The 19,968-nt window shown below is 46.3% G+C and overlaps 1 protein-coding gene across 1 annotated transcript; it reads left to right on the forward strand.

Annotated features, from left to right (window-relative positions):
- Window positions 1-16,308: 16,308 nt before the first annotated feature.
- LOC129783358 (epoxide hydrolase 1-like) lies at window positions 16,309-19,968 on the forward strand. The gene is made up of 4 exons (XM_055793348.1): window positions 16,309-17,387; window positions 18,054-18,339; window positions 19,121-19,351; window positions 19,728-19,968. The coding sequence occupies exons 1-4, from the start codon at window positions 17,238-17,240 to the stop codon at window positions 19,859-19,861; spliced, it is 801 nt and encodes a 266-aa protein (XP_055649323.1). The 5' UTR covers window positions 16,309-17,237; the 3' UTR covers window positions 19,862-19,968.

A 19,968-nucleotide genomic window follows, 5' to 3' on the forward strand; every position in this document is an offset into this window, starting at 1 on the left:
AGGAATGAATCGGCAGCCATCAGTAAGCACAGTCTTGGTATAACAAGGTTTAGTCAACTTGTCCTTGAAGAAAGCCCAACAAGTTTGCAGCTTGCAGATGGCTCCAGGCAGAACCTCTGTAAACCATTTAAGCACAGGGGCAACAAAGACCTGGGTGATGCGTGAGAAAAGCATGCGGCAAGCTGATGATGGGATAAGTGTTTCTGGCCTACTGCCTGAGAGCCCAGAGCAGAAGTAAGGAAGCGAATCCAGGGGAGCTCTGGGATCAGAGTAATCAACAAGGCAGATCTCATTAATTAAAGATGACGTTTTCAGAAAACATGCTCCTTCTAGTTAGCTTTGCTTTTATCTAGGCAGAGGTTATTCCCGTTGGAGATATCTGCATCCCTCCCTTTGCCAGATAGTCAGAGACCACTGGCCTTTTTTCATGTCACTTTCTATAGTGATTGCCATTTCCAACACCTTTTTTTTTTTTTCCTCCTCAGGAAAATAGTTCCCAGTCTGAAATTTCTGCTCAGTCTCAGGCACCTGCTTAGAACTATTAATCTTTAAAAATGTGCAGGAGCCAGACACCAGCTGAGGTGGGGTGGGTGGCTTCAGATGACTGTCTGCACCCTCCAAGCATCAAACACGCAGAGACCTCTCTGCTGTGTTTGCATCCCTGTCTCTGAGGCACTGACTTTTGTCAGCGGAGCTCAGTCATCTCCTCAGCAAGCCTTTTGCCTTTGTGTGGATTCACTCCTCCAATCTGCTGCTGAATTGCTTTGTTTGAACAACCCAGCTGCATCATGCTGATACTTTCATGTGGTTTCTTTTCCCAGTAATGGAGTGGAACCAGGTAAATTATATCTGAAAAGGGGAGGAAAAGAGGGCTCCCTGCACAGCATCTGCTGCAGAGTCTGTCCCTCCACATGCACTGTATGGCCCTCACCCTGCCAGCCTTGGAGTTGCTTAGCGCTAATAAAGGAGGGGTTTCCTCCTTTTTACCGCGAGACTGAAAAATATGTTCTGTCTAGTTCTGGAGAAAATGTTACTCCTCTGAAATTTCCAGCCTTTCTTTGCTGCCTGTACTCAGTTCTGGGCAGAGATTGAGGAAATCTGAGATGACCCAGGAGAGAGAACAGCAGAGACCTCTGCCTAAACTGTTTGAATAGCTAATACCCTTTCCAAATACTGGCACCTGGGAATCCTTTAATGACTTGGATGGTGCTTTGGGTAGACTGAATATCTCCTTTCAGAAACAAAGACTTACCATTATTATTTATTTGTCTGACTTAAATCTTACAAGCAGTTAGAAAGTAACCCTTTCTTGTATTATATTCCTGGCCCTGTGCTAGGTACCACGAGGCCAAAGTGTCCTCTCATTTACTCTGATTTAACGACAAGGGTAAGTCTATATTAGGGCAGATACTTCAGATTTACATCAAATTTTCAAAGAGCAGAATTTGTCCCTATTCCTTTAGTAAAATCTTAAACACACACTGATCATTCAGAAGGGAATTATATGTGAAAAATTCCAAATACTAAATGGATGCGTGCCTCCAACATAGCTAATGAAAAGCTAAGGAATTATTTGTAACTGAGAGGAGAAGGGTTGTCACTGAAAGAAGTAATAGACCACCCTGTCAAATTCATTTTATCCTCTGTGTTGGGCAATTGTTTTAATCAGCTGAACCTTTATTGACATTTCTTTATTGACAGAGCTCCGGTAGGAGAAATTTTTCTTTCTTGTCTGCTTAGAGACTCTTAAAGAGAGAATGCAGTCTGTGGTTTCATAGGCATGCATGAAGACTTCTCTTAATAACCCAAGTTACGATCTTTTGACATTTATTTCCTACCTCTCTCCTTCTTGCCTTGATTTGTTTATAATTGTCTGCATCACTCCCAAAACCAGATTAACTCTATAAAATCATAATTTGTAGGCTTGATCCACACAGCTCCTTGCAGACTCCAGCCTTTCTTGGTTTGATCTCTTTTCAAGTTTTTGGTCTTTAAGTAAGTGAAAGTATTCAGAGCAAAAAAAGCGAGCAAGTAAATGCTGCAACTTCAGAAATTTTCCTTTACGTAAGCCTGGTTTACACCTGTAAACTGCGAGGGTGGAGGGTCACTCTGGGTTTGTTCAGCACCTAGGAGAATTAATCCTCCCCCCAGTCTCACTTGTGGCCTTTAGTCTGTATGAGAATACAAGTGGTGTCACACATAATAATGACTACCAATTCGCTTTCCTGCTGTTAGATGTGCCTTTAGTTCTGCTGGCCTCTACCTCTGAATTTCCTGCAACACAGTAACCTTGAGCTTGGCCAGCAAGGGCTGGAGGTCATTGTAGATCTGAACTAGGGAAGTTTCCTCAACAACAACAGGAGAAATCACATGCCCAAGCCCCCACCGTGAGTTTGTCAATGCAGCAGCACAGCACTATGCCAATGGAAAATGGGGTGGGTCTCACACAGTCAGTTGTTCAGGCTTTATAGCCAGCCACAGGGCAATTTCATGCTCACAGCAACCTTTGAGGCATAGAGGCACACTGGAACTGTGAGTCGTGGGACCGTTTTCCAGCTCAGAGGCCCAGATGCGCACTGCAGTCACATCCTGGTTGCTTGACAGGATGCAGCCTGGATGTGTAATGGTCTGCCTTCTCTTCCCTGCCATGCTTCCAGCTTTCCATTCAAAAGAAAACTGGGACTGAGGGCAGGGGAGTGGGTGTTGTGGTGGACTACTGGTTTAGACAGCCATAGTGTGTCTTACAGTTCACCTCAGACTAGTAACAACACATTGCAAAGCTTGGCCTGGCACAGTAGAATCGCTGTGGGATGGGCTGTTGCCAACTTCTGAGCACCTGAGACATGCAGACTTGGACTACGGTGGTGCTTGTGAACCAAATTTCCTTTCCCAGAGAACCACCACGAGGCAACTTCAAGCACCGTTTGTTTTACAGCTACACACTACCAGCAGGGATGAGTTAAGGTGTAATTATTTTGGGAGAGAGAGCGAGCTGTTTGGGCAGTACTGACTGATCTGGATGCCTAGTTCTAGGACTTAAGTGGGTCTCTCTGTACAAATGCCTAATCAGTTTCAAAATACGAAACAACTTAATGTTTCCTTCTCATTTGGTCATAGCTTTATTTTTGCCCCTGTTAACCCAGAATCACATCTTGGCAGCTTGAGTTCATTTATCTTTGAACTGATGGGCCACAGCTGTATGAACTTGGCTGAGGGTAGGTGAAAGCTGCAGCCTATTTCAAAACATTATCTACTTGATGTAAGCAGAAATAGGAGCTCAAGTGGGCTGTTAGATGTGTGTATTGCTGAATGGTTAGAAGAATTGTGCTGTGAAAATATCTGAAATCAGAAACAGTATCTGGGTTAAGATACAGGTTTTGTGACAGCCAGAGGCTACTAGTTGAAAGCCAGGTCTGGCAGAAGTCAGTAGCAAAGCTTTCGTTGATTTTGCTGGATCAGGATTTCATCTGTGGAGTGCAAATGAGGAGCCAATGGAACGGCAGTAGCAGAAATGGCAGTAAAAGAGTTGTGGTAAAGTTGGGTATGATGCTGGATGTTTTTTTCCTAACATCTTCTCACTTTGCAGGATAGGGACCTGTCTTACGGGTTTATGTGCTCCACCGGGTCCCAGCTGCTGTGCCATGGAGGCAGGAAAGCCTTTGAGGCACAGAGCTGCCCACACCAACTACCCAGAAGACAGAAAAAGAAATTTGTCCTCTTTCCTGGGAACCAGTGGTTCTCAAAACAAATGAACACTCGCTTGGTTTGCTTTTGCTTAAACAGAGATTCAGGCTTGAATCAGAATTAGTCAAAGCAAAAGCTGTTTGCTCTTTGATCATTAATCTTTAACAGGAACCTGAAAACAGTGGATGGTAGGGATAATGCTCTAGCAGAGATAGTGCATTAGTCTGCCTCCAGGGTCTGAGATAGGCTGATGTATTTGAGTGTTAACTCCTTGATCTCAGGGAAAAATATTGCTGCAGACTGTAGGAAAAGGATCTGGTTAGCCATATTTACAAATAAGCCTTCTAAGAGGAGACAATAGATTTGCCAATCTTTTTTTTTTTTTTAAAGGCCTGTCATCATTGGTGCAGTTCAGTCCTATAATGGGACTGTTAGAAGAATTAGGATTTTCTTTTTTAAGTAGGGGATCTGTGAAGGGAAGGAGGAGTTGCTGTCTTTTATTGCTTTCCGTTTGGAGTAGTTACTTGAGCTTGATTTGCTTCCCAAATTTTCAGGCTCCATCACACTTAGGGCATGCCTACCACAGCATCAGTGTTTAACTGCAGCGTAGCAACTTTATTTAAACTCTTAACAAGGATGAAGTAACAGCAAGACAGACTTCAGGAAGGCCAGTCAAGTCTAGTCAGGGGCTTGAGCAAGCTTGTTAGACCACACTGCAGCTGGCATCCCAATGACTTGGGGCTAGATGAGTCTGCTGGTGTAGCATTCCCTTCTCCAATTGCATTTTAAATAAGAAACATCTTGTGGATCCTTCTGCAAAGTCCTGATGTATAACAGGGCACTCCACATGCTGGACAGGTCCAGAATTGCTCCTTTTTCAGGGCTCTCCAGTGGCCCCAGATCACCCTGAAGTTTTTGGCTCTGTGCTTTTTAAGCAAATGAAACCCAAACCCACGCAGGAAGCTCTGCACAAAAAGCTCATTTTCATGCTGGCATGTTCCAGGGGCTGGTGTGGTCCCATCACTGGCTAAAGGAGGTAGATGGAGGGACAGAAAGGGAAGAAAAGGAGAGCCTGATATGGGGAGGTTTGAATTTGAGTGCCAGGTGGGTGATTGACAGCTGGCAGAGGGAAAAGTAGGGAAAGAGATGTCTCTCAGCTATACCAGTGTCCCTCAGACCTCACCAGCAAGGGATACTGAGAGGGGAACAGAGCAGGAAAGCTGGTGTGGTAAGAGTTAGTAACTGCAAAACCTGCACAAAAACACCCACTTGGTGCCACAAGGGAGAAGGATATGGCAGAAGTACAGGCTGGGCTTGGACAAGCAGACAGGAGGTGCCACCCCTGTACTGCCCTGGTTTGTCACACTTGCTTTACTGAGCACTGCTAGCCTGGGCAGGCTGGCACCTCCTACCAAACGATGGGTCATGCCTCTGTCTTAGCACCATTTCCTCGTGTTGTGCTTACAGCAACACTCAGAGCCTCCCCTCCCCCTGAACACTGCGTTAAGCTTTTCCCTTCCCGAGCAAAGAATGGATACTAACCTATGCCCAAGTGCCACAGCTTTAGCTCTGCGGCTTAGCTCTGCCTTCAGCCCCGACACAGCATGATCCTGCCGACTATGTATGTTCTCAGGTTGCTAAATGCGCTCTTTGAAGAGGCTCAGGCAGCACCAGGGCTCGCAGTGTCACAGCTCTGCTAGCTTGCCCAGTGCATCCAGCTCACCCTGCCTTATCCCTCTCAGCCCCTTACTGTGACTCCTTGTGCCTCCCTCCCACCTGGTCAGGCAGCTGGGGAGGGCTGCTTGCCCCTGAGGAGGGACCAGGCTGGACGACTTCCATCATGGCCATCCTGTGGACCATTGGAGGTGCTCAGCTGTGTGCACCTGCACAGTGCCCAGTTCCCAGTCCCCTTGGGTCCCTCCAGCAAAGCCCTTCCAGCCCACAGCTTGCTCCTGGTTCACCTGGACACCTCATCAGCCACTGCCCTGAGGCTCTGCCAGTGTTGTGCTATGGTACACAAACCCATGCAGTGAAGAAGCCAAACCTGGACTGCAGGGCAGGCAGGACTTCTCTGTCTCCTCTCTAGACCTCTCTGCACACGTAGGTGGCATTTCACATCGATACTATAAATTCAGCGCTCCCTTCCACTCCGTGTTCTAAGCACCAGCTCAGTGTTTGCACAGGGCAGGATGCCTCCACTACCCTCTCCACCAGAAAAATAATTGTCCAGAATCAGAGCATATGGTGATGTGTCCCACTGGCTGCCTCCAACCACTGTCATGCCTGATCAAGGGCCCCAACACCTGCTTCCTTGGAAAGGCATGAGAAGGTGAAGTATCCCTGTCCTGAAATCAGTATTGCTCTAGAGCACCCCCACAAATATGTCGCAGGCTGGCAAAGAAGAAAGATCCTTCTTGGGGCCATATGTATTTTGAAAGTTGTGGATGGGGGAGAACAGCTTGGATTTCTTGGGACTTTCTTGAAGGAATGACTTCTCTTTTGTAAATAATTTCTTACTTCGTGGTACCCCTATCTTCCTGCCCACACAACAGTGGTCTGCTTTACTCACTAGTCATCTCCTGACTGTCACGTAGACTGTGAGCTGATCTCCATGACCAAGGGTCTGTGCTCCTGGCCCGCACTGTCCTCACCCTGATCTTTCATTAGAGAGTCAGAATATGAATACTTCCAATTCACAACCCAGTATCTCACAGGTAGGAAAAATGTAAGAGGAAGAGCAGGCACATTTTCCTTGCCTCATTTCCACCAGTTACTGGTAGTTCTATCTCCCTTTATTATGCTAAATAATTTCTCTTCACTCTTCAAATATTTGAAGGCCAGGATCCTGCTCCTAGTCAGTCATCCCTTAGGCAAACTAGATTTTGCTTTTGTAATGTTTTTTCTGCATAGTAGCTCCAGCCTCCTAATCATCTTTGTTGCTGTTCTTTGAGCTGTTTCCCAGTCACCACAATTTTTCTGGTAATGGGGTTACTCAAAGTGAGCGCAATATTCCAGGCACAGGAACCCTGTGTGTCCCGTTGCATCTGTGATGTTGCCCTCAGGTGGTTACTCCAGAGAGAAGATGCAGCTTTAAAAAAACCATCCAGTGTCTTCAGGACAGAGATTTGCAACCGCATGAGAGCTGTGGAATGGATAACTCTGCACTCTTTTAAGTGATGCCTTTGTGCCAGAAACCAGGATTACACTGGCTTTTTCTGGCTCTCCATCCTGAGCTCTAACTCTCCGTGTTTAAAGTGTATTTCACCATGTGGATGCTGCTGTGCTTAAAGAGCAGCAGGAATAATCTCAGCTTCAGTGAGCCACACAAACCTGAATGGAAATCCTAAAACAAGAGGCACAAGAACTGACGGATTTTCACCATCACCAACTTTATTAATACTAATTTTATGATTACAGCTACTTGCCTTGGTGACATTTTTCAGCAATTCTTTTTATCTCAGAATTCTATGCATCATAAAATTACATTTCCTTTCTTTATTACATCAGGTGTTGTGTAACTCCCAGATTATAATCCATGTCAAGTCATGAAGGGTGTTCAGCAGGTGACAAGAGACTTTATTAAAGGTCAAATTAGATATTCATTATGTTAGTCTCTCCCCTGACTCAACTCTTCATAAAGCTAAACTGTCCTGCTCACTCATTCCCTTCTCCCATTACAGCCTCCACTGTCCCAGTGATTATGGTGCCAGGTTTTTTCTGCCTTTTCTATTCCTCTCTGCCCTTTTGTTATGGAAGTGACCATACTTAACACTGATTTCAAAGTGGGGATGCATAGCTGATTTATTTTGGAATTGTTACGGTGATATATACATTCCTGACCTATTTAATACACGACATCTTATTTTGGCTTCGCTTTGCTCTGCACTGAGTTTTCTCTCTCAGCACTGTGCTGTCCACAGAGGTGCCTGGAGTTTTTCCCTGAAATCAGCTCTAACTCAGAATATTTCATTTAAATATTAGGTCAGTGAAATATTTTTTCCAGCTTCCCTTAACTTATACTGGCATACAGAGAGCTCCATCTGCAATCCCTTTGTGCCACTTACCCAACTTTTGGTTCATTCCTGCTCCCACTGAAGGCAAATGCCAAAACATGAATTAGATTTCAGAGCAGCAGCCTTTACTAGGGCCTTTTGAAGTTTTTCCCAGTCGTTCTCTATCTTACATAGATTTGGCTGCCTCACTAAACACTTCATCCTCTGGATGTGGTGCAAAAGCAAGCGGTGGTCTCGTCAATGGCACTAAGATTTCACCATTAAAACCAAATGAGCTGGACTCGATCATTCTTGGCTACCATATGTCTCAGCACTGATCATGGGGGATGTTCCTTCTGTGAGCCTTGCAACTCCTCTCACTGCAACACTGCTAAAATATAGGTGCTTTCTCCTGTGTTTTCTTTCACAACTTCATTTTTGTTCCTTGCTTCCTGCAGAACCAGTGCTGGTGCAATCACTGGGTACGTCTATAGATGTGTCCTCTCAGTAACTTTTTGATCTGTTTGCTGATTTCACCAACTTCGGCAAGCAGACATTTCAAAATTAGTTCTGAAAGGTGTTTCTCCACATTTCATGAAAAGTGATTTCTTTGGAAGTGCAGGGGTGATTTTATAAACATACCTAAAGGAAACAAAATCTTAGAACAATTCAATTGTTAGAAAGTTTTTGTGTTTGTACTTGCAAAATACAAATTCTTTGTATTTGCAGATAGTAGCTGTATTTTGCAAATACATGTAGGAAACAAGGCTTCATTAGTTACACTGCTTGTGGAACTGCTTATTAATCTTAGGCAAGGATTAATCCTGCAGCTGTTGCTGCCCAGTTTTCTTAACAGCCACTTGCAAAGGGCTTTATCCTTGTACCTTTGGGAAGGGCCAGTCAGTTACGTATCTGGGATTTTGCTTAGAGGAGTCTTCCAACAATGCTGAAAAGCTGGAGGAGAAAAAAAAATTACACTTACAGATTTGTTGATAGAATCTTGTTTACCATATTCAGACCAATATCTTAAAATACAATACCTAATTATTTTCCCAATTGTATTTGTGGGTCCTGATATAATGCTCAAGGTCCATAGTGCTGCTTTCTTTAGGTGAGATATCTGCAGTGCTGTTATTACATTATACTCAAACGTCCCTCGTTTTCCAGACTAGATGTTTTTAATGAAAAATGAAAATCATATCCTTATGTCAGAAGTTCAGCTGATTCAGTCTTCATTCTCTTAATGCCTCTGGACCTGATGAGTCTCCTCATATTACTGTTGTTGTTGTTGTTATACAATGTAGGCATAACAACTAATAATGGACAGTAGGAAAAACCATAGAGAAATAAATAATTTGGAAAGAAGGCCACAAATATTTCCAAACAGCTAACACAGTTCCCCAAAAGGGAGGTAATAACCCACAGGATCATTGCAGAAAACTCTCCAAAATTTCCAGTGAACTGAATACATCATGAGACCAACATCTCAAAAACAGATCTCTTCTTGCATGTTTCTTCAGGCCTGCAAAGGGGAGCTCACACACTCCAGCAGCCCTTCAGCTGCCTGCCATACCGACTGTGGGAGCTCCGTGAGCGCCTAATGCTCAGCTGATGGCACTGCAAAACGCATGCTTAGATTTGGGCTTCTCCTTTTCCCTCCGAAGCCCTTCGTTGTAAGAGCTAGTTTCAGGAAGGTGGCTGTGCAGAGCTACAGCAGAGCGGTGGGACAGAGACAACCCGCCCCACTCTGCAACACAGCTACCCCTCGCAGCCACTGAGCACTCATGCCCACCGAAAGCAAGAACAGGAGTTTTCCAGGGTAAGGATGGAGAAAAGCAGCTTGGGATCTGGCCTGTCGTAATAGCTACTGTTACAGGATCCTCAGCAGCAATCATTGTTATTGAGAAGGATGGAGATCGTTCTCTAGCATTTCTTTCTGCCTCAGCCAAATACTTCCTGTTAACTGCTTTTTTAGAGATTTTTTGTTAAACTAAATAAATCATTGAGTATAGACCCTCTACACATACTAATTTATATGCAGCCCTTTGTTGAAGATAAGGCCTTTGTTTCTGCCACCAATGCTTCTTCACTACATTAATGACAAATCACCCAGCATATTCTTTTCCATAAGACATTTATATCTATATTGTCCTACAAATCTTAAGACTAGTCCCTCTCTCAAGTACCTTTGGTCAGCTGCATCCTTTTTTAAAAAAAATGATTCTTGCTTTCTTTGCAAGATGATAATTTTACATGGCTTGGAGCAATGGTTGCTGGAGATATGCAATGCAATCCTAAGATTGTAAAACAACAAAAATGGGATAACTGAGCAGAGTTGAAAGTTATATCTGTACTGATTGTATGAAGTTCCCTTCTGTATAAGAAATTCCTCATGTCTGCTGGGCACCTGGGTTAGCTAAGCCAAGCCTGCAAGCCTCCACCACACTCACCTACCAAAACTCCACAGTGTGTCCAAGCCCAAAAGGGCTATCCTTCACATTACGTTCCAGGATTAACACTCCTAGCATGCAGCACAGCAGTACCCATATCCTAGAGCACAGAAAGGTCTTGTACACCCGACTTTCAGTCCATGGCCTGGCACACATGCAGGAGCTATCACATTTTGTGCATCCAGGGTCTGAGCACAAGCTTCCAGAGCCTGCTGCCTGCCTCCCATCACCAATATCCCCAAGATTATCCCTGGGGTATCAGTGACCTAAATACACTGGTTTGGATTTGAAAGTTGTTTTTGTTTTTGATGTTGCTGAGTCTCTAAAACCAGCACACGTAACAAACTGCCTATTTCCAAGCAGCGGTTGTGTAGTTTTGCTCCCCACCCCCAGAGATGTTGCCTGCCATTCATTTAATGGGCTCAGTTTCACTGGGAAGTGCCTGGAGGAACCTCTTAGCTCCCTAATTAGCAACAGAAGGGGCCAGTCCTTGCCAGAGGTAGCAGTGAAACATTTGTGAGGTCTTCCGACAATAAGGGAGACAGAGAAGGGGCCATTTCCAGCTGGGAAAACAGTAACTTTTCTTCAGCATACAGTGCAGAGCAGAGGACTAAAGAGATGTTAGGGGGAAGGTATATTCAGAAATGAGAATGGGCTTTCTGCGCAAGAAAGGAGCATTTGTGGAGGGGGAGGAAGAGGTTGGAGAGATTGTCCTGGGCTCTCCCAAGCTGTTCATTGCTCCTGCAATCCGACTTTTATGTAATATACCATGAAGCAGCACAGAGGCCTCATGGACTGGCTACCGGTGAGGGCAGGAGCAAGGTGTTGCTGCCGTCTGCTCTCAGATGTTTGAGCTGGCTCTTGTTAGTAAGATTCAGGAATTAACAGCTTGGAGGTGCTTAGGAGCTCAGTGTTTCCTCCAGGGACGTGATCACTGAGGCTGAGCACAGAGCCTGCCGTTCAGTGCCAGAGTAGACTTTGGTACCAAACAAATCTCCCACCAACCAGCTGAATGTCCTGAGACCTCACTGGAAAGGTGAAAACTTTGCTTGTCCATTGCAAGTAGGGCGATGTGCTGGGGGCTTTTCCTTAACCCCAAGGACACAGCCACACGTGGTAAGATCTCCAATTTTTCCCATCTAATCCCATCTCTGGGCATGGCTTTTTTCATGCAATACCAGTTGGAAAGAGTTGCATGTGCATGGACAGTCCCAGCTTGGACCTGTTGGACCATGGGGACCATTTTCCTTCAGAAGTCATGCAGGGAAATACAGCATTCAGTGTCTTTGGCCTGTAGGAGCAAAGATACAGCATAACACATGAAATCCTTGTTAGCCTTAGGACCTTCCTTAAAAGCAAAGGAAGAACATAACGTTCAAAGACAGAGTGATGCCATGGGGCAAGCAGGGTTTCGGGAACCTGGAAGAGCACAGGAGAGATCTGAAGCTTCCAGTTGTCCTGCCCTGCAACATCACTGGCCAGCAGCTCACTGGTAGTGGCCACCGACCAGAAAAAAAGAAGAGAGCTGGTCCCTGGTATAAGTCAGGAGACCATATTCACAAAGATCCCCTGTTAATGAGCACCATTTGCTTTCTAGTAATGCTTAAGACAGTGAACCTGATTTTGTGCATGCAAAAGGAAAATTACGCAGCAATGCCTTCATGCTGTAAGATGATGACTTGATGATCTTAAAAGGTCTTTTCCAACCTCAACAATTCTATGAATCTTATGATTCTGTGAAGGGCAGTGCATTACAGTTGGGGCCATATATCCCAGCAAGGGCCTTGCAACGGCTCTAAAGGTCAGAATAATCATTTCCAAGTTGCCACAGCATCTCAAGCTATAAAAGAGCTACGTTCAAAGGTTTTGTGCTCCATTCTTACCCCTGTTCAATAGCCCATTTCATAATGAGAAGTCACCAGCTTTCCTCCCCGTGTTTCAGGTTTCAGTATTAATGGCATTGATGAGGCTTGGATTATGATTACGTGAAACTGGCAACGAGAAACACATAAAGTCCAAAATAGAAAAAAGCCCAAATAGAAAAAAAAGTTGTATTACTGGTGCTGCGAGCTCCTCTTTCCCACAAGAGGGCACCCAGTATTTGCAGAACTACTGCTTGGCCTTTGGGTGCTTTCTCCAGCAGCAGGTCACACTGTACCAGCAGTAGCGAACGGTCCGGGAGAGCTGGCAGGTTGTGTTGTGTTTGGCTCCTCCTGCTTGTATCCAGCTGTTAAACCAGCTGAAAAAATACATTACGGTAACATTTCCATGTCTGTATTTTCTATCATTGCTGCAGGGGTGATCCTGCAGATCAGTGACAAGAGCAAGAGAAAAGCATAGGAAACAAGCTTTCTGTTAGTATGTGATTTGTGCAATGGGAACATATGAAAGCCCTTTATAAAATGATGCCTGTCACACAGGGACTGTGGGATGGCAGCATTTGGAAGTTTAGACAGAGGTGCAATAGTGAGATTCAGTGTATCAAATTTTATTCTCTCTCCTTTTGGTTTTGTTTTGTTTTTTTTCCCATGCCAGAGTAGCAGCTGAACCAGCAAAAGCACAGCACTGGGACAGAGGTAGAATTTTTTCTAATAGTGCTCCGAAGGGGCTTTTTAAAAATGGGTTTGCTAAGACGTCTGCCATTAAGAATAAGGGATCCTGCCCCAATGCAGGGAGATGCTCTGAGACATTTTTGCAGGTCCTTTCCTGTGGGATTCCCTTTCCATTTATGAGACATGCATCAAAATCTCGTGGGAGGCAGCCTTGCTGTCTCCAGCAAGCAGTTTCTGCCTGAATTTGTGCATTTTGGCCTCGAGAGGTTGTAAGAGAGGAGAGGAAAAACCCCTTGCTTTCCACTGCTGCTGCATCCCAGGATGGAATTTCCTCCGGGAACCCTTTGATCTCTGCTCACCAGCACTCACACAAAACTCCTGCACATACCCTGCATTTCAGTAGATGGGATCCTGGCATCCCAGCTGTTTCAGATTTATCGGGGGTGAAGGTGGTGGTGAAGTGTTGCCTTTTAGCCCCAGGGTATTAGTGGCCTTGGTGTGTCACCTTGTATCTTAAGTAAAAGCCATTCTGACTTTCCCAAGCTTTTTATACAGAAAGCAGCAACTTCTGTCTTTTCTTTGTAGCTGTAACTAGCTCTGCTGGCTCTTCTCCCACATTCCTGGTATAGATAAATTCACTCACAGCTGTTTAAGCCAGTCCTTCCTCCACCAGCCTTTATGCTTTTTCCCAGTGCTAAGTAAGAAACAGAATTTCCTCGAGTTCTCTTTTGTCTACTGAAGACATCACAGCCTGCAGTACCTCAACCTGGCTCTTTACAGGGTCCTCAGCTACCTTCCACATGGGTTGTAGTTCTTTCCCCTTGTTGCTAATAATTCTCTTGTCTTCTGACTATAGTCCCTCTGCAATCAGCGATATCATCTTCCAAGAGGCCTCAAAAGAGCTGGTTTTGTTTGGGAAATAGAACCTTAAAGCTAAGTAATCCCAGACGGATGTAACCAGAAATAGCTGTGGTGTAGCAATAAACTGAACTTTGACCAAATGAAGGATTTACAAGCTTTTCTTCCTGATGACTCTTTTTTGATGGCACAGTGGCTGCATATGAAGTCACGGTATGAGACCTAACCATCACAGAGCTCACTGGTGGTGGTACTTCGCTTAGAGCGTTGCATGGAGATAGGAATCATTTTCTCTCACAGTAAGATGTAGTTATTCCTGGACTGAAGCACAGCAAGGACACAATTTAGGAAAGAGAAGCCTTTACCTAGTAAGATTTTACTAACCATGAAGGAAATGAAGTCTAAAAATGAGCTAAAACAAAGCATTGATTTCTGTGGAAAATGAAAAGCAACTTTTCCTTTTTTGTTTGGGCTGCTGCAGATCACAGGTGCACATGGAATAGAGCCACACGATGCACAGGTCAGAAGGGGCACATGGAGGTCAGCTCATCGCAGCTTCTGCTCAGAGCAGGTCCAGGTAGATCAGGTTGCTCAGTGCCTTGTTCCTGTCAAATTTTGATTGCCTTTAAGGATGGAGATCCCACATCCTCTCTGGGCCCCTGTCCCAGTGTCTGAATACCTCCATGGTGAACTAATTTTTCCTCACATCTAACCAGAATTTCCCTCCTTGCAATTTGCGTCCATTGCCTTTTGTTCTTGGTCCATTTTTCCTACACTCTCCACTAGGTAGATGTAGACAGCAGTAAGACCCCACCTTTTGCCTTCTCTCCTCCAGGCTGAACAAGCCCAGGTCTCTCTGTCTCTCCTTGTACACCACATGGCTCCAGCCCCCCAGCAGCCTGGTGGCCCTGACCACCAAGGGTGGGCAGCCTCACTCCAGCCTTTCCTCTGCCAGCAAGGCCAGAACTGGACATGGCACTCCAGATGTGGTCCCACAAGTGCTGAAGAGAGCGAAGGATCACCTCGCTCAGCCTGCTGGCTAACACGCTTGCTGTCTAGCCCTGTACGCACTGGCCTTTGCTGCACCTTGTTGACTCAGGCTCAGCTGAGGACCTCAGGCCAGGCTCTGCAGAGCTGCTTTCTGTGCATCTGGCGTCCAGCCTGTGCTGATGCACGGAGCTATTCCCTCCGCGTGCAGGACTTGGCATTTGTCTCTTGCTGAACTTAATCTGCAAGTGCACGCTTAGGCAATAGGTGGCACTGATGGTTGGTGTAGCTTGCATTGTCACCAAGAGAGTGTCGCTGCGGAAGAGAAAGCCAGCAGAGGAGACACCTGGGTTGTTTCGCTGGGAGCTGTGGCTAGGCGAGGAGGAGCGGACATGTGGCAGGAGATGCTTCCAAACGCCTCGTGAGATCTCTTTGGCACAGGGAGGAGGGACTCTAAACAGGGGTCCCCAGGGTTGGGGCAGGAGAAAGGCCCTGTGGGGTCCACCAGGCCATCGGTGGGTGGGAGCATGCAGCTGAGCTTCCCTGAGCATGGGTAGGGAGGAGGCTTTATAAGACTGAGCCTTGTTCTGTGCCACTCAGAGAGCTGTTTCTGGGACATGCTTGCTTTGTTAGCAGTGCCGAGTTTGTGCTGTTGCCGTGATAACTGGTTTCATGCCTCTGACTCACTAAAATCCAGGATGTAAGTGCAGGGGGTTGTTATTACTTGTTGCATAAGCTACTCAGCCTCCAGGGAGGTGGAGGCTGACACTGTTTACTCTTAGGAGCTCTTGGTCTTCTTTGTCTGGGAGTGGTTTCAGGAGATACTTCCTTAAAAATCACATAGACTGTCTCAGAGATCAATTACCCAATTGCCTTCACTACTGCTGGGGTGTCCAGTACAGGCACTGTGTTCTGCATCACAGGTAGCAGTGGGAAAGGGTACTAGGCAAAAAGAAACACCCAGTGAACTTGGTTTTTCATGGAGTTTCCTGTCCTTTTTAATTTTTTTTTGTCTCAAGGCATCATAATTATGACACCAAACAGCTCCCTCATCTAGCTGCCTTCCACAAGGCAGAGTAACAAGACTTTCTCTGTTGCTTCTAAGTTTTTGGTAGATTTTAGATTCTGCTTTTCTTGCAAGAGAATCTACCAGGCTAAAAGAGAACCAAAGAGGATGTTTTCTTTTTCTTGCGGGCAGATGAGACCTAAAAGCTTGGTATCCAGTCAGGAGTAGTTGGAAGTAGCAAAGGTACAGCAGCTCACTGAACCTGAACAGGGAAGGGTCCCACAAGCTGCTCCTCATGCCAGCCCTGGGCAGGACGAGTACCACGTGGCTGGCAGCAGAGTAACCCTTGAGCTTGGAAGTCCCCTGCCAAGGCTGGGCCCCTATCGCTACACAGCTGCCAAAATAAACTATTTACTTGGCTGAAGTAACACAGCCCTCTGTAGGATGAAACACCGCAAGGACACCTACCCAGTTGTTCAGTGCCTTTTATCTAAATTGTGCTGAAGAAGGGAATATTATGGTGACAAACTATCTAGCTAAAACACAGCCCAGAAACACTGTCTCTGTTGCCAGCCAGCTGAACAGCTTGTGATCCCATGGCTGCGCAGTAAATGGTGCTGGCAGGGGATGTTCCTTGCACCATCCCCAAGGGATGGTACCATTCAGACAACACTATCAGACTAAGAATCTTTCCCACCCCACCCCCACCCCCATTTTCTAGGGATGGCATCTTGTCCCGGATCAGGTAAGTGAAATAGCTGCTCTGTGCTGAGGAGTTCACTTTTTATTAGCACCTGGGTTGGGGCACAGCATAGTCCCTTCCATACCCTGTATGACAAAAAATCTTCATTCACAGTCTTCTTTGAGCCCCCTGCAATAGCCCCAGACAGCTCTGCTAATCCCCAAGGGAAGCCGGAGAGCTTGAGGCACAGGTCAGAGGGATGGGAAGGGACACTACATTTAGGACTGATTGCTGAAGGGTTTGAACGGTTTTAAAACATTGCTGTCTGCCTGTTACATCCAGCTCTGGTGCCTTAGCTCCCACACCTCAAGAAAGTCTGAAACTTTGCTGTCTAGGTAAGAAAAAGAGGCACCAGACAGACAAGTTGAGACCTTTACCTATGGACAGCTATGGTGGAGGGCTAGCGTTGCCCTAAAAGATGACTGAATCTGTAGGGGAGCTATGTATATAGCACAGTCAAGGGGCATGTCTAGCACATCCAGCTGTCTCCAGCAGCTGAAAACTCTTGTCTCTGCTCCTCAGCCCACTCTGTGCAGTTTTTATTCCTGAAGCTGTCCAGGTGCTACTATCCCATTCACTTCAGTACCTGCCTTAAAACAGATAGATCCATATCCTACTGATCCTTGTCTCCCAGGGCACACCTGGTTCGTAAGGAGTGGGACAGAGAAGCCTTGTGATTAACAAGTCCTGATCAGCAAAGGCTTAAGGTCCCTAAGAAACACTGGTAGATGTAACCCTGCCACAAATCCTGCCTGCGATCTTCAAAAATAACAGAAACAGCCAGCCCCTGCTGACTGCATGGGGTTTGTTACTCACATCCAACCAATGTGACTACAAGCCTCAGCATAGTCCCTTTACCCTTGACACTTCTGTTGGGCGCAAACAATTTTATGCCTCCCCAGGTCATTTGAATGTTCTCAGAGGAATGCAGTCCTGGTCCCTGTGGCCGCTCTGAGCGTTGGAGGGATGCTGGTTTACTGGCTGAGGTCTAGACACAAGATCAAGACTATTGAAATGGGCAATGGATGGTGGGGCTCAGATGAAAGACCTCTAAAAGGGAAAGAAGATGAAAGTATCTGTCCCTTCAAGATTGAAACATCTGACAAAGAACTTGAGGTACCCGTGGCTGGGAGGTAAGGAGGGGCAGAAAGTTGCAAGGTGGAGCCAGTTCATCAACCACCTTACTGCTTTGAGGTGAGTGATGTCTTGGGGGCAATAGCCAGCGCAGGTCCGTTAGATGATGCTCTGGCTCACTGCCCTTTATGAATGGGATTTGAGCTCAGATTCACTGCAATGTCTTTATGCTTTCTGAGACCACAGACTCTCAATGCAACCTGGGGCTGCTCCTGCAGAAAGGCCATGCTTTGAGCAGCAGAATTTGACAGCAGGTCTGCAGTGGTGGAATGGGGTGGGAGGGCACCGGGATAGCAAAGGCACCAGTAGGGCAGGGCTGAGGGGCTTCCACAGAGGACAGGGTTGGAAGGGTGAAGAAGGATGGGGTCCTTCTTCCTTCTGTCCCTACAAGCCTGTCACTAATTATCTGGCCAACTAGCAGTCGGTAGCACAGGCTAAGCTGCTTGTTCTTCTCTCAGCTGGCAGTGCTGGCAAGTTCCTAGTGCCAAAAACCCTAAAGTGAGTTAGCAGTAAGGCAAGCATAGAACCCACTACTCCTGAGTGCCCTAGGGGAACTGCTAACCTGTAGAAAAATATATTCTCCATATAAATGATTCAGGAAGTTATACAGAGTATGGCAGTGCTTCAGGAGGGCTTGTGGTGTCCCAGAGAGAGACACAGAAGCCGGTGGAGCCAGAAGAGCCTGTTCATGCCTGCCTTAGCATAGGGCACATGCAGGCATCTGGCCAGCCTTGCAAGAGCTCCTGTCCGCAGGACCTGCATCGCCGCCTGGAGCAGGCCCGCTACACACCGCAGCTGGAAGGGGCTGCCTTCCGCTACGGCTTCAACTCCATCCACCTGCAGAAGGTGGTGGCCTTCTGGAGGAGCCAGTTTGACTGGCGCAAGCAAGTGGAAATCCTGAACAAATATCCCCATTTCCGAACCACCACTGAAGGTGAGGGGGTCTCTGTGGCTTGAGCAGGTCTCACTTTGAAATGCACAGAGAGAATGGGGGGCTTTAAGAGGTTACTATATTAAGACAACAGTACGCATAACAGCTTAATGAAGGATCAGTAGTGGAGGCTATGTTATTAATAACCCTCTATAGATTAAGATCATTGCACAGTGGTGATAAGATTAGATCTGCTTGAAGATGGGCTTCATCTGGCTCTGAACCTGCACGAAATAACAATGAGGTTTTCTTCTGCTATTGCCTTGAAGCCACCTTTGAAAATGTAAAATTTACCCAGGCCCTGAGGTTGGAATATCCACCACCACCACCCAGTTTAGCCAGGTGAGGTTAGCCAGACTTTAGATAAGTGATCTGCAGGTTAAACTTACATCCTGCGCTTACTTTTTCCATGTTTCTCTTTTTATCACCCACACATTTTGTAATTTAGTCATGTTTTTGCATGTGTCTTAGCTGCATTATGCTATTCATTGAAGTGCAGCTGTACTTATATACTGTAAGACCAATTTCTCAGGAGGTGGATGCTCAGTCTCCTGTGACCCCAGTAACTGGGACTGGGATCAATACCTCTGTCTGTAAGTAAAAGATGAGACACAGGTAAAATACCAGGCATGTCCTTTCAGCTAGGCATCTTCTTGCCATGGGTGGATTGTGTACCTTCTGCTGTGAATGCTAATCACAGTTTTGCCACCCTCCTTCTTCAGAGTTCGGAACAGAAACTGTGATGGAACTAAGGCTTTAATTTATCTGTCTGGATGTGTGGCAGGGATTGATATCCATTTTATCCACGTGAAGCCCTCCTATGTCCCTCACGGTCGAGCTGTTCAACCTCTGCTGATGGTCCACGGCTGGCCTGGCTCCTTCTACGAGTTCTACAAGACTATCGCTCTACTCACAGAGCCAGCTGAGCATGGCCTGAATGAGGGTGACATGGTGTTTGAGGTCATCTGCCCATCCATCCCAGGATATGGCTTCTCTGAGGCACCACACCAGAAAGGTGAGCGATGAAAAGGCGCTGTTGGAATTGCCAGGTTCTTGGAGCCTCAGTCATCCCTGGCCCTCACCAGGGAATGCAGTTTGTGAATGCAGATGCTTGGCTCTGCACTAACACCCATGTGGCTGAGGCTCTGGGGCTGCCTGTGGAGATCTGGAAGGTAATGGTAGCTGGAAAACAGGTCTGCTTTCCACTCTATCCACTTTCCACTGAATTTCCATCTTGTGTTCACTGTATTGCCAAGGAGCAAGGCAGAGCAGCATAGCACACTGTGCCTTTACACAGCAGCACACTCATGTGCCTCTGTCAGACCATGATCTTTGGCCAGGGGATGATACACCAAGACAAACAGGTTTCCTCTCTTTCTCTTTACCTACAGGCTTTGACAGCAAAGCAACTGCTCGGAAATTTCATAAGCTGATGAATAGATTGGGCTCCAAAGAATACTACCTACAGGGAGAAGACTGGGGATCTCTTATTACCACAAACATGGCCCAGATGCTGCCACAGTGAGTAGCAAAGGGAATCAGTGCAGAGAAGGTTTCTCCAGTTCTTACCCTACCTTCTGGCTCCACGGTCCGGGTCCTGCCTTCTGTTTGCCCTGCCTCTCATCGCCTTCT

The sequence above is a fragment of the Falco peregrinus genome, unplaced genomic scaffold (assembly GCF_023634155.1).
Source record: "Falco peregrinus isolate bFalPer1 unplaced genomic scaffold, bFalPer1.pri scaffold_35, whole genome shotgun sequence".
Taxonomy (NCBI): Eukaryota; Metazoa; Chordata; class Aves; order Falconiformes; family Falconidae; genus Falco; species Falco peregrinus.